This window comes from Leucopleurus acutus (genome assembly GCF_964270905.1).
Source record: "Leucopleurus acutus genome assembly, chromosome: 16".
Taxonomy (NCBI): domain Eukaryota; kingdom Metazoa; phylum Chordata; class Mammalia; order Artiodactyla; family Delphinidae; genus Leucopleurus; species Leucopleurus acutus.
In genome coordinates this window covers 58,515,910-58,538,863 of record NC_139158.1, presented here as the reverse complement: position 1 = coordinate 58,538,863, position 22,954 = coordinate 58,515,910, and the positions used below count along the sequence as shown (strand labels likewise).

The 22,954-nt window shown below is 39.9% G+C and overlaps 1 protein-coding gene across 2 annotated transcripts in view; it reads left to right on the top strand.

The window, feature by feature from the left end:
* The window catches only part of EBF4 (EBF family member 4), a gene marked incomplete at both ends in the record, with an annotated part of 54,191 nt that overhangs the window by 10,102 nt on the left and 21,135 nt on the right, over window positions 1–22,954 (top strand). The window contains 5 exons of one of the 2 annotated variants that reach the window (XM_082857073.1): window positions 777–933; window positions 1,173–1,236; window positions 1,409–1,464; window positions 3,100–3,173; window positions 4,267–4,335. In XM_082857073.1, the coding sequence (XP_082713199.1) occupies window positions 777–933; window positions 1,173–1,236; window positions 1,409–1,464; window positions 3,100–3,173; window positions 4,267–4,335 (420 nt within the window). The remainder of the gene's footprint in view (window positions 1–776; window positions 934–1,172; window positions 1,237–1,408; window positions 1,465–3,099; window positions 3,174–4,266; window positions 4,336–22,954) is intronic. The other variant, XM_082857074.1, reaches the window with a different exon arrangement.

Genomic DNA, 22,954 nt, shown 5'->3' with positions numbered 1-22,954 from the left:
AGCGCTTGGTACATCATTGGGGTTCAGGAAATATTTGGTGAACAGGGCCTTGGTTCTTCTCCTCCTCCTGCTCTCACCCTGGCTTTGCTTCTGGGACTGGTTTCTGATGAGCCAGGAGAAAGCAAGGCCAGACCAGAAGATCCTTCTGCCCAAGGGAGCCAGTGGTGTCTTCCTCCAAGCATGGAGGCAGGTCCCCCTATACCTAGGGAGGACATTCCCACCTTCAGCCATAGCTCAGCATCCAGGCTGGCCAGACTAGTGGCCCTGAGCCAGTTCAATGTCTCTTGAGAGTCTGATGGACTTCATCATCTCCCAGGCAATACCGTAGGCTCATGCACATAGCCAGGAGCTGGGGTACAGTGGGATATTCATTCCAAAACCTCCCAGCTTCCGCTTGAGGCCCTAAAGGGCAGTCACAGGAGCCTGTGGTCAGTAAGATGGGTTGCTTGTTCATTTGGTTTTAGAGATCAGCCTTCCAAAATGTGAGGCCCAGGGAAAAGTCTGGGAAGGAGTCTGCCCGGGATGCCTCTGTTGTCACCTGTGCTTGTGCTGCTTATTCCCATAGGAGCAGGCTGGGGTAACCTCAGGGCTCGGAGGCCTGTTCTAGAACTGAGATGGCCCTGGCAAGGGTGGAATGGGCCCATCCAATTTCTTGCCCAAACTCTTGACACATCAGAGCCAAGTCTTGGCCAGCCCACCTACCTGGTCAGAGGTGACGGGGTCTTCCTCTCTGGAGGGCACTTCCAGTGGTTTCCCAGCAACTTTCCTCCCCACAGTGGCGTGGGCCTGGCACGAGCACATTTTGAGAAGCAGCCCCCCTCCAACCTCAGGAAATCCAACTTCTTCCACTTCGTGCTGGCCATGTATGACCGGCAGGGGCAGCCGGTGGAGGTGGAGCGTACAGCTTTCATCGACTTTGTGGAGAAGGACCGAGTGAGAGGCTCATGGGCTCGCTGGGAAGGAACAGGGTGGGGGGCTGGGGAGGGTTTCAGGGAACCCCCTCCCACTGGAGCAGATGATGGATAGGTGGTGGAGAAGTGGAGAAGGGGGTGGTGAATGGATGGGAGGGAGGGGGGTAGGGAGGAAGTTTGGGTGGGAAGGGAGTCGGGGGGAGGGCGGTGGCTGGAGGATCCCCGGGAGCACCATGCATCTTCCGTATCTTGTCCCTGCAGGAGCCCGGGGCTGAAAAGACAAACAATGGGATCCATTATCGCCTCCGGCTGGTATATAACAACGGTGAGCGAGGCCCACTGCCCACTGGGTACCACAGCACCATGTGACACTTGGTGCCCCACTGTCAGGGTGGAGGGGGCCTGGCTTCAGCGGGGAAAGGTGTGGAGTGTGTTCAGTCATCAGAAGCCACAGGGGCTCCCCAAATAGCAAGCCCTCTCTGCCTTTCCACCCTTAGGACTTCGGACAGAACAGGACCTCTATGTGCGTCTCATCGACTCCGTGTCCAAGCAGGTGAGCCAGCCCAGGGGATGCTCAGGCCTGTCCAGCCCCTTCTCTGACCCCCATCTCCCTGTGGTCTGAGCAAGCATCCTTGTCCCTGCCCCCACTTCCCCTATGCCCTTCATCCTCACCAGTCTAGCTGTCCACAGTTCTCAGCACTGTCCACAGGAGGAGGATGTGTAGCTTTTGCCCTCTAGACAAGAAAAAGACAATATTTGTTCAACGACTTTGTCTTAGGTCCTGTTATCTAGAAGTTCAGCCTAGATGGGGATTCAGGTACATATGGTTTATAGGGGAGGAAGGAAGAAGCTCTTAGAAGGGGAGGGAGGAGAAGCAGGACAGGGCAGGGGATGCTCAGCAAGGATGTGGTCTCAGCTGGAGTCTAGCCTCAGCCTGATCCACGAGGAGCCCTGGAGAAGGAATGGCACCAGAGTTGTTCCCCCTTGAGGCAAGGAGGCCAGGATTCTGTCCCCTGTATTGGTCAGTTACTGGCTGGGACCACTCCCAAGGGGAGAGTGTAACCTTCCAGACATTTCCAGGGGAAGCAAGCTCCTGTCTGCTGAGAGCAGTTCTCAAGAGAAAGCCCTTAGCAGCTAATGCTACCCACAGCTGGGGGATGGGTGCACTGGTCCAGGAGCGGGGACTGAGTGGGGCCCCAGAGCTTCCACTGCAGGCCCTCAGTACCTTGCTGACTTGAAAAGACAAGAGAAGGAGGCTCAGGGACCAGCATGAGGAGCTCAGGGCAACTGAAACCTGAGTCAGCCCTGACGGACTGTGCAGCCACAGGGCCCCAAGCCTCAGGCTTTTCAGAGAGGTTGTGTGCGCTGGTAAAGGAGCAGGGCTGAGTCTCAGATGTGAAAATCAGTGGCCTGCAACTTGAGGTGGAGACTTGGGCTTTCCCACACAGACAGTCTTCCAGCAGCCCCCACCGAATCCCAGGGCAGAGTAAGAAGTGGTGTGTTTCTAGGAAGCCTGTGGTCGCCATGGTGTGGGAGGCGGACCAGGCAGTGGCAAAGTGGGATTGCATGGTCAACAAGTGTGGAAGGGGTTGGAGAACGTCCGGAGAGAGAGGGACCCACAAATAAGGGATGGCTGCGTGGCACAGAGGTTATAAGGTGGAAGCCAAATGTGTGGTTTGGGCAGCTCACTCCTTGCTTCAGGGCGGAGGAGAGGCTGGGGGACTGGCTGGGGGTGGGGGGGTGGGGGGGTGGCTGATCCAGCAGTCCAAGAGGGAGCCACTGGCCTGGCCTGCGGAGGTGATAGGGGTGGGGAGAGGGGCCAAGGAGCCAGCGGGACAGCCTGGAGGGACAATGCTTGTGAGAACCGCGGAGGTTGGAGTGTGTCTGCCCTCCCGGCAGCCTGACCTTGGTCATGGTGATCTGGGGACCTCCCTGCCCCTGAGCAGAGCTGGCTCCGGAAAGAGCTGCCTGTGGACAGACAGAATCTGTAGACCTCATGCCACTCTTGCCCATTCTGATAGTGGTACTGGTTTGGGAAGCCAGGTTCCCAGCTCCCTCTTTGCATTCCTGGGCTCCCAGAGAGAGTTGGAGGGCGTACTCTTCCCCGGGAGCGGGGCCCAGCTGCCCTTCCACCTGGCCTTGAGAGGAGCCTCCTTCCCCTCCAGCCTGCGCACTTCCCCTTCCCCAGGCCATCATCTACGAGGGGCAGGACAAGAACCCCGAAATGTGCCGCGTGCTACTCACCCACGAGATCATGTGCAGGTGAGAAGGGCTAGGTCACCTGCCCCTGGCCTCTTGCCCCGACCCCTGCCACTGCCACCAACCCCCTCCCCACTGATCCCCAGGGAAGCCTGGGGTTGGGGGGTGATGAGGGAAGAGTGAGGCCCCTGGGCACAGAGCTGGCTGAGGAGAGGGTCCTTGAGGACCCATTAGCCGGGCCTGTTTATGTGGCTTCTCCGAGTGTTTTTGTAAGAGAGGCCTCCTGCTACTACCGGGAAGCTTAACTAATAAAGCTCTGGGGAGGGCTCCCTGGGAGATGGGGGCAGGGCCTGGGCCTCCTGGGTTAGCTCAGAAGCTGGAGGAGGAAACTTTGCTGCCTCTTATGTGAACTTAAGGGCACCCCCTGGGCAGGCAGGATGGGGAAGAGGGAACACAGTGCTAGACTCCCCTTCCCCATTACCCCAGAGCTTGGCATTTCTAGGCAAGGGCTCACCAGGAGATGTCAGTCAGGAAGGGTCCTCAGAGGCAGCTCTTCATACATGGAAAAGAAAATAGTGTTCAAAAATCTGGTTGGGACAGTGGCTACCCTTGGGAAGGGCAGTGACCAGGAAGAGGCATGAGGGGGCTTCTGGGGCGCTAGTCACATGGTATTTCTTGGTATGGGTGCTGGTTACATGGGTGGGCTCTCTTTGTGATAATTCATGAGGTTCATGCTTACAATTGGAGCTCTTTTCTACTTGTATAAAAAGTGTACAGAGAGAGTAGGTGGTCAGCAGCCTGCCCTTTCCTGGATCCTCCAGGAGCAGCATGCCTTTGGGACAAGGGTTTCTTGGCCATCCTTAACCCCAGGTATAAGGGCTCTCCAGGTCCCTGTGTAGGACCCTCACTGCCTGTCTCCCCCAGGCCCCTGAGAGTGAGCCCCTCTGGCCCAGGGATTCCATACTCAGAGACAGGACATCAGCATCCTCACCCCAGAGCCACACACACACACACACACACACGCACACGCACACGCACACGCACACGCACACACACACACACACACACACACACACACACACACACACACCACGTGCTGTAATCTCCCTCTCCTTCACCCCCTTCCTCCTTCCCTCCCTTCTCATCTTTCCTTCAGCCGGTGCTGTGACCGGAAGAGCTGTGGCAACCGGAATGAGACACCCTCAGACCCCGTCATCATTGACAGGTACAGACCAGGGGAAGAGGGCCTGGCAGCTGCAAGGCCAGGGTAGGCTGGGATCAGCCACAGAGCGCGGGGGCACCCACCACCCTGTTGGTGACTCTGAGCAGAGAGAAACAGTCCCCTGACTGAAGCCCCTGGTGGCAGACCTTCTTGGGGCTGGGCATAAGAGTTTTGTGTCCTGAGGGAAGGAGCTGGAGAGGGCAGGGGTGGAGGGTGGTAGAGGCTGCTGGGCTAGAGGGGCTGGGAGGGCCTGGCAGGGAAGCGGGCTCTAGTCCTGGTGCCTGGTGCCTCTGTGCTGTTTGACTTGACTTCTCTGATCGTCTGTTTCCTTTGTTTAAAAAATAGGGAAATACTTAGCAAGCTTCAATCATAGGATTGTCAAGGTGATGCATATGAAAATGCATTCTCCCACCATGATTTTTTAAAATTATTTTATTTCTTTTTGAATAGGAAATGCATATATAAGGTACAAAATTCGAAAAGTATAAAAGAGTAAATAACGAAAAGTATGTCTGCCCCACCCCTATGTATAGCATACTGTACACAGTCTTTCGTACTTACCTTTTTATTTGTAACAATATATCTTAGAACTCATTCCATATTGGAACATAAACCCTGCCTTGTTCTCCTTTTAGTAAACCATTAAACCATTCACAATGTACTAAAATTCAAGTTTAGGAGGGTTGACAGCAAAGTCTCCTACCGCTGCTGCTGACTCATCCGTTGCCCTCCAAATAAGCAAGCATTATCACCAGTTTCATGGGTATCCTTCCTGAGATAGTCTGTGCAAGAAAATGCAGACACAAGCAGTCTCCTTATTCTTTTTTCTACTGCAAAATATTCCATTGTATGGATGAACTATAATTTCTTTAGTCTCTATTGCTGGACATTTTGGCTGTTTTCATTCTTTTTCAGGGATAAAATATGCTGTCGTGAATTACTTTGTCCATGTGTCACTTAGCACATGTGTGAATTTATATAAAGGAAATTACTAGAAGCAGAATTTCTGGGTCAAAGGAGATGTGCATTTGTACTTTTGATAGTTACTGCCAATTTGTCCTCTGTGGAGATTATACCAATTGATATTCGTACCAGCTATTTTGAGAATGCCTGTTGCCGTATTCTGGCCGATTAGTATGTTGTTTATTCATTCAACAAATAATTTTTTAACATCTATTGTTAAATGTTAACATCTACTGTTAATATGGACCCTGTGCCAGGGTCTCTTCTATATGCTGTGGATTAAGCAGTGACCAACGCAGACAAAAAGTCTTGTGTCGATGGGCTTACAATCTAGTAGGAGAGATAGACATAAACTAACTGAATAAAATGTACAGCATGTTAGATGGTAATAACAGCTAAGGAGAAAAAGAAAGCCATCAGGAAAGATCAGAGAGTGCCCAGGAAGGGGCTACTGCAATTTTAGAGTATTTAAGGAAGACCTCACTGAAACTATGACATTTGAGCCAAGACCTGAAGGAAATAAAGGAGCGAGCCAAGTATGAATCTGGGAGAAGAATGTTCTTGGCAAGAGTGTACTTGTTGTGTTTTAGGAACAGCAAGAAGGCCCACGTGACTGGAATGAGGGGGACAGTAGGAGATGAAGATGTCAGAGATACAATGGGTGGGGCAGGAGGAAGGCCAGACCATGCAGGGCCTTGTAGGTTGCATGTAGGCCATTCTTGTAAACCACTGTAAGGACTTTGACTTTTATTCTGGATGACATGGAAGCCAGTGGGGGTGTTTGAGAAGAATGATATGACCTGATTTATGTTTTGACAAGTTTTTAACTCTAGCTCCTGTGTTGAAGATGACCCGCAGGAAGCAAGGGTGGAGACAGGGAGATGAGTTAGGAAACCATGACAATAATCCAGGAGAGATGATGGAGGCTGCAACAGAAGGGATGTTATAGAGAAGTTTGTAAGAAGTGGTTGGATTCTGGATACACTTCATAGGCAGAACTGACAGGATTTGTTATGGAAGGAGAGACATATGACATTTAAGGTTCTTGCTAAACCTCCAGGTGGAGATGTTGAAAAAGAGCTGAACACATGAGTGTGGCTCTCGAGGGGAAGGTCCAGGCTACAGATGTAGATTTGAATGAATGAAATCATTGAGGGAACGAGTGTTGTAAGAAAACATGAGAGGTCCGAGAACTGCATTCTGAGGTGTCCAATATTGAGAGGTCATGGAGATGTGTAACCAGCAAAGGAAAATGAGAAGCAGCTGCCAGTAAAGTAGAAGGAAAATCAGGGGAGTGGAGTCCCAGAAGCCTAGATAGAAAAATTATCCCAAAAGGAGGCAGTAGTCAACTGCATCAAATGCTGCTCATGGATATGATAAAAAGACTAAGGGTTAATCATTAGATTTAGCAATGTGGGGGACATTGGTGACCTCAACAGGAGCCATTTCAGTGGCAAAAGGGGCAGAATTCTGATAGGAGTATGTCTAAGAGAGAATGGGAGAAGAGAGATTAGAGACAGTGACTAAAGGAACTCTGGACTTTCACCCTAAAGGGATCAAAGAAACAGGATGGAACAGGGTGGTGATAGGAGCACAGTGTAAGGCCAAGAAAAAGATATAGCTTGTTCAGATGCTGATGACAAAAACCCAGTAGGAAATGGAAAATTATGATGCAAGTGTTAGAAGGGAGAATGGCTGAAGCAATGTCCTCTAATCAGCGAAGGGCAGGGTTTCTCCTGCACACGTGGAGGACTGGCTTTAGCTGAGAGCACAGACGTTATCCATGGAGGCAGCAGGGAAGATAGAGAACCTGGACATGGGTAAATGGGAATATCCAACATAGGAGCTTACGGATGTTCTTTTCTGATTGCTTTGTTTTCTCAGTGAAATAGGAAGCAAGGTCAACAGTTGAGGATGAGGATGGAGAGGGAGACACTAGGGCATGAAACAGTTGTCCAAGAGAGTGAATGGACGATGGAAATATTCTGTGATTGCCAAGTGGCACTAAGGGCCCACCTAAGATCTGTGGTCATAAATTTATTTATTTTTAAAATTTATGTTTTTGGGGCCACGCCACGTGGCTCGCGGGGATCTTAGTTCCCCAACCAGAGATTGAACCTGGGGCCATGGCAGTGAAAGCACCGAGTCCTAACCACTGGACCATCAGGGAATTACCTGTGGTCATAAATTAAAAGTGAGCAATTTCCCCAGTCCTGCTGAGCTGTACAAGTGCAGGTGCAGAACAGCTGAGTGGTTGCATATAGCCAGAGTTAGGGGTTTGCTATGTGAATACGATGAAACATGAGAGGGCAAGAGAGTGAAAAGTGTAAGCAAGGGGTGTTTACAAAAATGGAACAAGGAATTTAAGCTCAGAAAGGAGAGGACTATGGGAGAGTGAAGAGAAGGCAGGATGAATGGAACATAGGTTTTGATGGGGCCAAGAATTACTAGAGTTGAGGTACTAGAAGGGGTTGGAGCTGGTGGTTAGGGAGTGGGTTGTCTGTAGGTAGGATTATTCGGAAATTCCGTTTATTGGTAATGTGTGGCCAAGGGAGGGTAGAGAGAAGGTCATTGGAGGAGAGATACTCAAGGAATGGAGAGAAGAATGTGTGGAAGAATTATCTGTTTACATTGATACTGAAATCACCAGGAATTATAATTGATTTTAATGATTCTTTTTAGATCCTAGATACTGATCCTTTGTCAGGGAAGTGTATATCAAGTAACTCAGTGTAGTTGCATTTATCAATATTTTCCTCGTGGATTTCATTCTGCATTTTGTTTAAGAAACCTTTCTCTATGCTGAGTCATAAAGATATTCTCCTATATTTTCTTCTAAAGATTTCACAGTTTTTCCTTGTACATTTAGGTTAGTAATCCATGTGGAGCTAATTTGGGGGCATGGTGTGAATTAAGGTATCAATGTAATTATTTTTGTTTATGAATCACTAATTATTCTAGTATCATTTATTAAATAACTCATCCTTTCTTACTGAGCTTCAGTGCCACCTATGTCCTAAATCAAGTTTCCTTCTATTTGTGTGTCCGATTCTAGACTCTTGTGTTTTATTCTCTTGATCTATTTGATAATCTCTGTGCTAACATGGCATTGTTTGAATCACTATATCTATATAAAAATAATACAGACAAGCGTGTAGGATAAGGTTCCCATCTTCTCTTGTTCTTCAGGGAAGAACTGACTATTTTGGCCTTTTGTGCTTCCATATAAATTTTAGAATCCATGTAGAAAGTTCCACACCAACACACACACACACACACACACACACACACACACACATATATCTCTGGGGGTTTTGTACAGTTAACTTATACATCAATTTGGAGGAGAATTCACATCTTTATGCTACTGAGTCTTCCTATCCATGAATATGGTTTATCTCTCCATTTATATAGATCTTCTTTAAAGCCTTTCAATAAAGGTTTATAATTTTCTCAGTAAAGTCTACATACACTTATTGCTTTCATTCATTCACTCATTCAGTAAATATTTATTGAGCATCTACTATGTACCAGGCACTGTTCTAGGTTCTAGGAATACCACAGTAAACAAAGCAGAAAAAAATATCCATATTCATGGACAGAGAAGACATTGGGGAGATGGGCAATAAACAGTAATTATAAGTATGTTAGAAGGTGTTAGGTGGGAAAAAATAGAGAAAAATAAAACTGATCTGGAATTTGGGGGTGGGGGAGGTGTGGTTTTAAATGGAGTGGTCACAGTAGGCCAAATTAAGAAGATGGAGTTTGAGGAAGGACTTGAAGAGGTGAGGGAATGAACCATTCAGTTGTATGGGTAGCTTATTTCTAGGTACAATTTATATTTTGTTGTTATTGTAAATTATATCTTTTGCTATGTTTTCTAAGTCTTTGTTGATAGTATAAAGAAATACGATTGATATTTGCATGTAGATATTTGTCTTTAGATTTCTTTTGTTTTGTTTTTTCTATAGAGACAGACATGTAAAAAATGACTTGTTTTTCCTATCCAATTCTTTTGCATTTTATTTATTTTTCTTACATTACTGCACTGACTAGAACCTCAAGTACAACCTTGAAAAAATAAGGAGTGATAATGGGCAGTCTTGGCTTGTTTTTTATTTTAAAGAAAATGCTTCCAGTGTTTCACCATTTAAAATGTTGCTAATTGTAGCTATTTGGTAGCTATACTTGATCAAGTTAAAAATGGTTGGTATGAGAGTTTTTTAATTTTTGTTTTTTGGGTTTTTTTCATGAACAGATGTTGAATTTCATGTGTTGTTTTTCTCTACATGTATTGAATTGATCATATGGCTTTTCTTCTTTAAACTGTTAATGTACTGAATTTCATTAATGGATTTTCTGATACTGAGCTACTCCTGGTATAAACCTAGCTTGATGATGATTTACTATCTTCTTTAAATGCTACAGGATTTGCTTTGTTAATAGTATTTAGGATTTTTGCATTTATGTTCAACACGATTGGCTTGTAATTTTCTTTTCTTACAATGTCCTACTATGATTTTGACAGTCTGTGGTATAAGACCCTTAAATAATTAGACAGGGCATGTTCTTTCTTTTACTATTTGCTGAATGAATCTGTATTAGTTTGTAATGATTTGTTCCTTGAAAATTTGTTACAATTTGGTTTTAGTTTGTGGGGTTGAGGAGGAGAGGATTTTTAAGTCATTTATTCATATTTTAACAGTCATAGGACTATTTAGGCCTTTTATTTCTTTTTTACTCTATTTTCATGAGTTACATTTTTAAAGAAATTTGTACAATGTGCCTAAGTTTTCAAATTTGTTTCCATAAAGTCGTTCATAATGTTCTCTTATCTTTTTGATCTCTGCTGTATCTTTTTAAAAAATATTTATTTATTTGGCTGCATCGGGTCTTAGTTGCAGCACGTGTGCTCTTCATTGTGGCTTGCTGGCTTCTCTCTAGTTATGCTGTGCAGGCTCACTAGTTGCGTTGTGCGGGCTTTCTAGTTGTGTTGCGTGGGCTCCAGAACACGTGGGCTCAGTAGTTGTGGCATGTGGGCTCTCTAGTTGTGGTGTGCGGGCTCCAGAGCACGTGGACTCAGTAGTTGCAGTGCGTGGGCTTAGTTGCCCTGAGGCAGATGGGATCCTAGTTCCCCAACCAGGGTTCGAACCTGCGTCCCCTGCATTGGAAGGTGGATTCTTAACCCCTAGATCACCAGGGAAGTCCCTCTGCTGTATCTTTAGCTGTGAACCTTTTCCATTTCTGATATTAATTGTTTGTATCATATCTTTCTCCTTGGTGAGTTTTGCTAGCAATTTTTACTTTTATTTGTGTCTTCTAAAAACTGACAGCTTTATCAATCTTTTTCTAATGTTTGTTTCACATTACATTAATTTTACATTTATCTTTATCATCTCCCTTCTTAGTTCTTTGGGTTTATTTTGTTTTTCTTTTTTAATTTCTTAAGTTGGTGGTTTAGCTCATTAATTGTTGACCTTCTTTACTAATAGTCATTTAAGGCTATGACATTTCCTTAAAATACTATGTTTCCTCTATGTCACATTATTTTTTATTTATTTTTTTGGCTGCGTTGAGTCTTAGTTGCAGCATGCAGGATCTTCGTTGAGGCATGCAGAATCTTTTTGTTGAAGCATGTGGGCTCTTCGTTGCAGCGCACGGGCTTCTCTCTAGTTGTGGCATGCGGGTTTTCTCTCTCTAGTTGTGGCAGGTGGGCTCCAGGGCTCAGGAGCTCTGTAGTTTGTGGCACGTGGGCTCTCTCCTTGAGGTGCACAAACTCAGTAGTTGTGTCGCGGGGGCTTAGTTGCCCCGCGGCATGTGGGATCTTAGTTCCCCGACCAGGGATCAAACCCTCATCCCCTGCATTGGAAAGCAGATTCTTTACCACTGGACCATCAGGCAAGTCCCTATGTCACATTATTATATCTCATATTTTCATTATCAGTTCCAAGGATTGTTAAATTTGTTATGATTTCTCTTTTAATACATGGGCTATTTAGAAGTATGTTTCCTTATTCTTTATTTTTAAATTAACTTTATGAGGTATAATTGATATTCAATAAAACAGGCATAAGACATACAATTTGAAAAGTTTTGACATATGTATACACTGATGAAACCATCACCACAGTTGAGATAGTGAACATATCCTTCATTCCCAAAAGTTTTCTCATGCCCCCCCGGAATCTCTCCCTCTCTCCCCTTACCTCCATCCTCAGGCAACAGTTGATCTGCTTTATGTCATCATAGATTTGTTTGCATTTTCTAGAGTTTTATATAAATGGGATGATACAGTATGTGCTTTTTCTTTTGTCTAGCTTCTTTTGCTCAGCATAATTTTTTTGTGTTATCCACTTTGTTACATGTATTAATAGTTCATTTCTTTTTATTGCTGAGTCGTATTCCATTGTATGAATATAGCAAAATATGCCTTCATCTCTTGATAGACATTTGGGTTCTTTCCGGTTTTTGTCTATTATAAATAAAGCTTTATAAACATTTATGTACAAGTCCTTATATGGACAAGTGCTTTCATTTCTCTTGGCTAAAATAAGTAGGAGTAGAATGGTTGTATATGTATATGTGTATGTGTATGGTAAGTATATGTTTAACTTCATAAGTAGTCGCCTATTTTCCAAAGTGGTTGTACCATTTTATGTTTCCCACCAGCAGAGTGTGAGAGTTGTAATTCCTCTACATTCTCATCGGCATGAGAATGATCTCTGTTTTTAATGTTAGCCATTCTAATAGATGTGTAGTGGTATCTCATTATGGTTTTAATTTGCATGTCCCTAATGACTAATGATGTTGAACAACTTTTCATGTGCTTATTTGCCATCTATATTTTTGGGGGGGGGGAAGTGTTTGTTCACCCCTCCCTTTTTATAGGGTTGTTTTTTAATTTCTGAGTTGTGGGAGTTCTTTATATACTATGGATAAAAATCAGATAAATATTTTGCAGAAAATTTTTCCCAGTCCGTGGCTTGTCTTTTCATTCTCTTAAGAGTGTTTTTGAAGAGCATGAGTTTTTAATTTTGATAAAGTCCAAATTATAAATTTTTTCTTTTGTGTATTGTGTTTTTGTTGTCATAGCTAAAAAATCTTTACCTAACCCAAGGTCACAGAAAATTTCCCCCTTCCGCTATAAGTTTTGTAGTTCTAAGTTTTACGTTTAGGAGTAGGAACCATTTTGAGTTAATTTTTGTAGATGATGAGAGGTATAGATTCAAGACGTTTTGTTTTGTTTTGCAATATATATTTGTTTTGCAATATATATATATATATATATATATATATGTTCCAGCACCATTTCTTGTAAACTTTGTAAAAAATCAATTGTTTATATATGTGTGGGGTTATTTCTGGCCTCTATTCTGTTCCATTGATTCCTTAGTCTAGCTTTTATGCCAATACCACACTGTTTTGATTACTGTTGCTTTATAACAATTCTTGAAATCAGGTAATATAGGTCTTCCAACTTTGTTTCTTCATTGCAACTCTTTTCTTTGCATTTCCATATGAATTTGGGCATCAACTTGTCAATTTCTACAAAAAATTCCATTGAGATATTGACTGGGACTCTGAATCTCTAGACTAATTTGGGAAAATTGATATCTTAACAATATTGAGCCTTCCAACCCATGAACAAGGCATATCTCTCCATTTATTTAGATCGTCCTCAATCTCTCTCATCAATATTTTGTAGTTTTTAGAATGCAGATCTTTCACATCGCTTGTTCAGATTTATCCTTTAGTATTTCTTTATTTTGATGCTATTGTAAATGCTGTTTTAAATTTCAATTTCCAATGGTTTATTTATGGTATATATAAATATGAATTTTTGTATAACTGATTCTGTAGTCTGCAGCCTTGCTAAACTCACTTATTAGTTCTAGTAACTTTTCAAAGAGTCCAACAGATTATCTTTATAGACAATCATGTCATCTGCAAATAAAGACACTTTTATTTATTCCTTTCCAATCTGGATGACTTTTATTTATCTTTCTTGCCTGATTGTACTGGCTAGACCTTCCAGTACAATGTTGATAGTAGCAGTGGTGAGGATGGACACCTATCTTGTTCCTGATCTTAGGTGGAAATTACTCAGTCTTTCACCATTATGTATGTTTTTAATGTATGTATGTATGTATGTGTGTGTGTGTGTGTGTGTGTGTGTGTGTGTAGCTATAGGTTTTTCATAGATGCCTTTATCAGGTTGAGAGAATTCTCTACTATTTTTTGTTACTGGAGTTTTTATCAGAAATTGGTATTAGATTTTTGTCAAGGGCTTTTCTGCATCTATTAAGATTATCATTTTTTTTTAGTTTAATATGATGAATTACATCAGTTGGTTTTCCGATGTTAAACCAACCCTGCATTTCCCAGATGAGCTGCACTTGGTCATGGTGTATTATCTTTTTAATATATTGTTGGATTCAATTTAATAAAATTTTGTTTAGAGTTTTTGAATGTTCATGATGAATATTTGTCTTTAATTTTCTTATAACTTTTTTGTCTGGTTTTGGTATCAGGTGTGCTGATATACTGGCCTATAGATTTAGTTGGGAGGTATATCCAGCTCTTCAATTTTTTGGAACAGTTTGTGTAGAATTGGTATTACTTCTTCCTTAAGTGCTTGGTAGAATTCACCAGTGAAGCCATCTGAGCCTGGACTTTTCTTTGTGGCAAGTATTTTAACTATAATTTCAATGTCTCTAATAGAATAGGCTATCTACTTTTTCTAGAATGAACTTTGGTAATTTGTATCTTTCAAGGAATTTGTCCATTTCTTATAAGTTGTTGAATTTGTTGGCACAAAATTGTTTATAATATTCCCTATCCAATATCTCTAGAATCTGCAGTGATGTCAGCACTCCCATTTCTGATACTGGCAAATTGTGTCTTCTTTTTTCCTGATCAGTCAGGCTACAGGTTTATCCATTTTATTGACCTTCTAAAAGAACCTTTTGGTTTCATTGATTTTCCCCATTGTTTATCTATTTCCTATTTTGATATTTATTAGTTCCTTTCTTCTGCTTATTTTGGGCTTAATTTCCTCTCCTTTTTCTGGTCTCCTAGAGTTAAAACTGAGGTCATTTATTTAAGACCTTTCCTTCTGTCTAAAACAGACTTTTAGTGCTATGCATTACTCTCTAAGTATTACCTTAGGGTCATACCACAAATCATGATATGTTATGTTTTCATTTCCATTTAATTAAAAGTACTTTCTGATTTCCCTTTTGAGTTTTGTTTTAACCCATGCGTTATTTAGTTTCAAAAAGTTTGGGGATTCTCTTAGGATATTTCCATTACTTGTTTCTAATTTAATTCAATTGTCAAGGAATATATATTTTGTATAAATTGAATCCTTTTGAATCTTTTGAGATGCATTTTATGGCCCAGAATATAGCCTGCCTTGATAAATGTTTTGTGTGCACTTGGGAAGAATGTGTTTTCTGTTGTTGTTGGATGGAGTGTCCTATAAATATCAAATAGGCCACATTAGTTGATAAGTGTTGTTTGAGTCTACTATATCCTGACTGACTTTTTGCCTGTTTTATTTTTCTGTTATTGAGAGAAGGGTATTGGAATGACCAACTATTATTGTGGATTTGTCTATTTTTCCTTGAGGTTCTATCAGTCTTGTTTCATATAATTTGAAAAACTGTTATTAGGTACATAGATATATAGGATTATTTTATGTCCTCTTGTTTAATTGACCCCTTTATTATGAATCCGTAAAATCTACTTTGATATAGTAATATAGCCATTCAAGCTTTCTTTTGACTAGTATTAGCATGATAAATCTTTTCCATTGTTTTATTTTTAATCTATTTGTGTCTTTATATTTAACATGCATTTCTTTTTTTTAAACTTTTTTTATTGCAGTATAACAAATACATACAATTTGGGAAAAGAAAAATTGCTCATTTGTAATTTTTGTTAAATTAATGATGTAAATACTCTCTTAATGGTTAATTTTAAGCTACCAACAGTTTGACACTTGACTCACAAATTCCCGTTTAGCAATTGGCCCTCATGAACTAGGGTGAACCAGCTTTAGCACACCACTACAACATGTATACAGAAAAATGTACAAATCATTAGTTTATAGATCATTGTATATCAGCAAAGTGAACACACCTACCACCCTGGTCAGTAAATATAATTATACCTTTCTTTCTTCCTTAAAGGTGACCACTGTCCTAACTTCTAACACCATAGCTAACTTACTTTTGAGATTTATTTTATTTTATTTAAGGGTGATTTATTTTACTTAAGGGTGGCAGTGGGAATAGTCATAGATTTCTAATACAAACCAAATACAAAAATCAAACAACCATAAGAATAATGAAAATCTAAATATGAAAAGCTAATCTAGGAGAAAAATAAGGAGACTATCTTTTTTTTTTGGCCAATGGTAATGGATATGTACGGATATTGACAACAACATTGGAATAGCAGAGGAATTGAAAATGCTATACATTGATCAATGGGAAACTAGCTAAATTAATTATATTGCATATACACAATAAAATACCATGAAGAAAGCAAACACATATATAGTCTTTGGTTGAACCATATACCATTCTAAGTGCTCTACATTACATATACTATCTCACATAATTTCCCAACAATACTACTACTATCCCATTTTACATATGAGACAAGAAGTTAAGTAACACACCCAAGGTGACACATATATATATTTTTTTCTGTCATAATATTGACATTCAGTCCAGTAATCCTCCACTGTAACAGCTTCTTTACTTTACAGTGAAAATTGATTTGTATATTTTTTTTGCCTGAGTCCTTAACATGCATTTCTTATAGTCAGCATGTCATTCAGTTTTTCATCTGATCTGATAATCTCTGCCTTTTAATTGGTATGTGTAGACCATTTACATTTAATGTGATTATTGATATGATTAAGTTTGAGTCTGTCACCTTGATATTTGCTTTCTATGGTGTTCGGTCTCTCTTTTGTTCTTTTCCTTTTTCTCTACTCTTTTAGATTATTCAGGTATTTTTTATTATTCAAGTTTATCTCCTTTGTTGGTTTATTAGCAAAATTCTTTATTTTGTTATTTTAGTAATTGATTTAGGGCTTAAAGTACACATCTTTAACTTATTGCAGTGTACCTTCAATTATACCACTTCGTGCTATTGTCTTAAATTTTATTTTTATATATGTTCTATAATCTACAGTACATTGATATTATGTTTGTTTCAACAGTCAATTATTTTTAAAGAGATTTAAATTATATGAAAAATATCATATATTTACCCATGTAACTATTTCTATTGCTCTTCATGCTTTTCCATAGATTCATATTTCCATCTTGTATCATTTTTCTTATGCCTGAAGGGCATCCTTTAATATTTCTTGTAATTTTTTGAAAGATATTTTCACTGGGTATAGAATTATAGGTTGGCAGTAGTAGTAGTAGTTGTTGTTTTAAGATGTTGCTCCACTGTCTTTTCTCTTGCATTCCCAATAAGAAATCTGATACCATTATTATCTTTATTCCTGTGTACATATTTCTTTTATCTTTGGCTGCTTTAAATTTTTTTTCTTTATTATTCATTTTTAGCAACTTGATTATGATGTGCTTTGTTGTAGTTTTCTTCATGTTCCTTGTGCTTGGAGTTCATTGATCTTTTTGGATCTAGGAGTCTACCATTTTATATATGCCCATTTTTTCAAGATTATTAATTGTGTTGTTCAGGTCTGTATTTATTTATCTTTGTCTGCTTGACCTATTAAAAATTGAGAGATCAGGTTATAATCTTGCACATGAACTTTCAGCTTACCTTTGTGGGTTTCATCAATTATATCCCACAAAGATAAACTGAAATTTCATGTGGAAGATTAATATAAAATTAATTAACTATATATATATATATATATAGAGAGAGAGAGAGAGAGAGAGAGAGACTATTTTGTTAAATGTGGACAGGTTTTAAAATCTTATAGCTTCCTTTTGGATTGAACCTTTTATCAGCATTGATCCTTTATTTCTAATAATAGTTTTGCTTTAAAGTCTATTTTATCTGATATTATTTATTTATTTATTTATTTTTGGCCATGCCCCGAGGCTTGTGGGATCTTATTCCCTGACCAGGGATTGAACCCAGGTCCCCAGCAGTGAAAGTGCCAAGTCCTAACCACTGGACTGCCAGGGAATTCCCTATCTGATATTATTTAAAGGATCTTTCAACTTTTGGTTATATTTGCCTCATATACCTTTTTCTGTCCTTTTATTTTCAACCATTATGTGTCCTTATGTTTCAGATATTTCTTTTCTTTCTTTTTTTTTTTTTTTTTTTGCGGTACGCGGGCCTCTCACTGTTGTGGCCTCTCCCGTTGCGGAGCACAGGCTCCGGATGCGCAGGCTCAGAGGCCATGGCTCACCGGCCCAGCCACTCCGCAGCGTGTGGGATCTTCCCGGACCGGGGCACGAACCCGTGTCCCCTGCATCGGCAGGCGGACTCTCAACCACTGCGCCACCAGGGAAGCCCCAGATATTTCTCTTTTAACAGTATATCACTGAGTTTATTTTTTTAATTTAGTCTATTTTTTAACTGGCAAGTTTATCCATTTACCTTATTGAGATTATTGATTTATTTCAACTCTTTTCTACCATCTTGCTTTGAGCCTTCTATTTGTTCCACTTCCATGTTTCTTTGTTTTCCTTTCTTGCTATTTAAAAAAATAAATTGAATATTTTGTTTGATGTAGTGTATGTATTTCTTATTCAGTTTTTCCATTTACTGGTTTAGAAGTTTATTCACTTCATTTCTGTGCTTTTATTTATTACCCTTGACATTTACTATATACTCCTAACAAAATTGTAATTCCTTTCCTGACTAATACGAGGATTTTTGACAGTGGTGTGCTGGAGCTGGCTCATACTGGTCCATAGGAGCTAACTGTTAGCATCTCTTCTCAACTCCATATTTAATGACATCATATTGGTAGCTTGAAATCAGCCATGGGGGAAACATATATATTTATAACCATAGAAATCAACGAACATTATAAATCAGGGGTTTTCCCCCCCAGAAGTGGTTGTTAAACATTTATCAGCACACCACTGATCTTAGATTGTTTTATTACCCCTGTCACATTTATAAGCCATGTAGCACAGAAATTTAATTCTTTTAAAATTCCACACATTGTTATTATTCTTTTTGTTATAGATGAACAATTTTTCTTTAGATTTACCAAATTTTGTTGCTCTTCTTTTCCTCTGTGCATCTCACAACTTCCTCTGGGGTCATTTTCTCTCTTTCTGAAGTACATCTTTTAAGAAGTTTGTACTTTAGTGAAGGTCTGTGTTGGTAAACAGCACGCTCACTTTTGTTTTGCTATTAATGTCTTTATATCAGTCTCTTTCTTGAAAAATGGTTTTCCTGGGAATATAATTCTAGATTGATAGTTTTTGTGGTTTTTTTTTTACTTAGCAATTTGAAAATATTTCCATTGTTGCTGCTGAAAAGTACAGCACAAACTAACACAACATTCTCTATTTGATAGTTCCAATATCTAAAGTCCTTGGGGTTCTAAATCTATTGTTCATTACTTCTGCTGACTCTCATTCATGAAGCTTGTTCCTTGGTTTGGTGCTTTTGTATTATTGTTGTAGTAGTGATAATTGTAGCTCATATTTTGTTGAACCAAATCAGGTCCAAAATGGGGTATGCTTTCTTCTGGAAGGATTTGTGTTTGATTCTAACAGGAACAGGGGGTGCTACCAACCTGGGACCTTTCTAGGTTCCTCAGAGGATCCAGGGCCCTCCTCTGAGGTGTCTCTGTTCTCCATCCCAGTGTTTATATTGGCATTTGCTACCACTACAACCCTAATATTTGTGTTAGCTTATAGTTCATGGTTTCCACTCAGATTTCAACTCACTTGTTTTTGATTTTTAATATCCTTGGAGATTTTCCTTACCTTTTAGATAAAAGCACAGGATCTAGTTATAATGGGAAGGCACTTCAAGATATGTAGTCTGCCATAATGCTGGAAGAGGAAATTATCCATTTGGAATTTACCCTGGTGAACGGTAGGAAATATGGGTCCATCTATATATTTTTTTCTGATAGCTGCTAGTTGTCCCAACAGCAATTACTGAATAATCCATTTTCTCCCACCAATTGTAAATATCACCCATGCTATAGTCTAAATGTAATTGCATGTATTTCTGAACTTTCCATCCTATTTTATTATACCTACTATCTATTTATTCATATGGAAATATGATGCTTTTTTACTTTTTGAAGATTTATAAAATGTTTTGGTAACTGGTAGATCTAGTACTCTTTCTTCATTACTCTATGTTTTCCCAACTATTCTTAATCATATTTTTCATATTAACCTTACAGTTAGATTGTCTATGTTACCAAAGAATTACTTCCTCATGTCATTTTTTAAATTATGGTAAAAAACAATAATCACATAATATAAAATTTGTCATCTTTACTATTTTTGAATGTACAATCCAGTATTATTAAGTATATTCACATCGTGGTGCAACAGATCTCCAGAACTTCTTGCAAAACAAAAACTCTATACCCATTAAGCAACAACTCCCCATTTTCCCCTTCCCTAGTCCTCATAGCCACCATTCTACTTTCTTTTTCTATGAATTTGGCTACTTTATACATATATACTTATATACTTATACCTCATATAAGTGGAATCATGCAGTATTAGTCTTTTTGTAACTAGCATAGTGTCCTCAAGTTTCATCCGTGTTGTAGCATGTAATAGGATGCTACGTTATGTGTATTTCCTTCTTTTTTAAAGCTGAATAATATTCCATTTTATGTATATACCACATTCATCTATTGATAGACATTCATATGCTTCCATCTCTTGGCTACTATGAATATTAGTGTGAAAATATCTCTTTGAGACCCTGCTTTCAGTTTTTTTGGATATATATAACCAGAAGTGGGATTGCTGAATCATATGATTGTTTTTTAAATTCTTTGAGAAACACTATACTTTTTACCATGGCAGTTGCACCATTTTATAATCCCACCATCAGTGCACAGGTTTCTGATTTCTCCACTTCCTCACCAACACTTGTTACTTTCTGTGTTTTTTTACATTTTTATAGTAGCCACCCTAATATGTGTGAGATGATGTATCATTATAGTTTTGATTTGCATTTCTCTAAGGACAAGTGATGCTGAGCATCTTTTTAGATGCTTGTTGGCCATTTATACATCATCTTTGGAGAAATGTCTATTGAATTCCTTTGCCAATTTTTAATTGGGTTATTTGTTGTAGTGTTGTTGTTGAGTTGTAGGAGTTCTTTATATATTATGGATATTAACCCCTTATCAGATATATGATTTGCAAATCTTATCTCCCATATTGTAGGTTGCCTTTTTTTTTTTTTTTTTCTTTTGCGGTACACGTGCCTCTCACTGTGTGGCCTCTCCCGTTGCGGAGCACAGGCTCCGGATGCACAGGCTCAGCAGCCATGGCTCACAGGCCCAGCCGCTCCACGACATGTGGGATCTTCCTGGACCAGGGCACGAACCCGTGTCCCCCACATCGGCAGGCAGACTCTCAACCACTGTGCCACCAGGGAAGCCATTGTAGGTTGCCTTTACACTCTGATTGTGTGTCATTTTTATGGAGACCATGTTTAATTTAGATCACCCTAGGTGGAAATGAAATCTTTATTATGCTAAGTCTTGAAGGTGCTATGTAAAATGTAATTCATTTATTGTGTGAGTTGCGATAAGGACTGTTGTTCAAGTCTTCTATTTCCTTGTTGATCTTCTGTCTAGTCATTCTATCCATTATTGAAAGTAGGGCATTGAAATCTGCAACTATTATTGTTGAATTATCTATTTCTTCCTTTGGTTCTGTTTTTTTTGCTGCATGTATTTTGGAGCTCTATTATCAGGTGCACATATGTTTATAATTGTTATTTCTGATAGATTGACATGTTTATAATTATAAAATGTCTGTCTTTGTCTTATGTAACAATTTTGTCTTAAAGTCTATTCTGTGTGATATTAATATAGCTGCTCCAGAAATTTTTGGTTAGAGCTTTCTTAACCCTTTTCCAAATCTTTTACAACCCTTTTATCATCAACTTATTTCTATCTTTGAATCTAAACTATATCTCACATAAACAGCATATAGATAATGTTTTCTAATCCATTCTTCCAACTTTTGCCTTTTAATTGGAGTGTTTAATCCATTTATATTTAATGTAATTACTGATGAAGTAGGATTTATGTCTGCCATTTGCTATGTTTTCTATCTGTCATATATATAGTTGCTCTATTCCTCCATTACTGCTTTTTTTCTTAGTGGTTGCCCTGGGAATTACATTCGGTGTCTTAATTTAGGACAATCTATTTCTTTTTTAATTTATTTATTCTTGGCTGCATTGGATCTTAGTTGCGGCACAGAGGATCTTCGTTGAGGCATGCAGGATCTTTCACTGCAGCATGTAAGCTCTTCATTGCAGCATGTGGGCTTCTCTCTAGTTGTGGCGGCAGGTTTTTCTCTTCTGTAGTTGTGGTGCTCAGGCTCCAGGGCACATGGGCTCTGTAGTTGTGGTGCACGGGCTCCAGAGCTTGTGGGCTCTGTGGTTTGTGGCACGTGGGCTCTCTCATTGAGGCACATGAGCTCGGTAGTTGTGGCACGCAGGCTTAGTTGCCCTGCAGCATGTAGGATCTTAGTTCCCCGACTAGGGGTCGAACCCACATCCCCTGCATTGTAAGGCAGATTCTTTACCACTGGACCACCAGAGAAGTCCCTAAGACAATCTATTTTAGATGAATATAAACTTAATTTCAAAATTAAGTATACAAGTATATAAAATAATATATAATGGATTCCATATATAGCTCCAATATAGCTCCATTCCCCCTCCTCTCCTTGTCACATCCTTGTCAATCACATTATATCTATACACATTATAAGCCCATCAACACAGTTTTATAATTACTGCTTTCTGATGTTTTCTTTAATAGATTTTATTTTTAGAGTAGTTTTAGGTTTACAGAAGATGTGAGTAAAAAGTACAGTGTTCCATGTACCCCCTGCCCCCACACATGTGCAGTTGTATTTTATTTTATTTTATTTTATTTTATTTTATTTTATTTTTTTGCGGTACACGGGCCTCTCACTGTTGTGGCCTCTCCCATTGCGGAGCACAGGCTCCGGACACGCAGGCTCAGCGGCCATGGCTCAGGGGCCCAGCCGCTCCGCGGCATGTGGGATCTTCCCGGACCGGGGCACGAACCCGTGTCCCCTGCATCAGCAGGCAGACACACAAAGCCCACAGTTGTATTTTAAATTAGGTAGGAAAACAAAATATTTACAGACAAAAATGCATTTATAATGTCTTTTATATTTACCTGAGTAGTTAACTTTTACCAGTATTATTTATTTCTTCATGGGGATTCGAATTACTGTCTTGTATCCTTTCATTTCACACTAAAGGACTCCCATTACTATTTCTTATAGGAAAGATCTGTTGGTGATGAATTTTTTCAGTCTTTGTTTATCTAGAAATGTCTTAATCTTTCATGTTTATTTAATTTTGTTTAATTTATCCTTCATGTTTGAAGGATAGTTTTGCTGGATATAGAATTTTTGGTTGACAGTCATTTTCTTTCAGC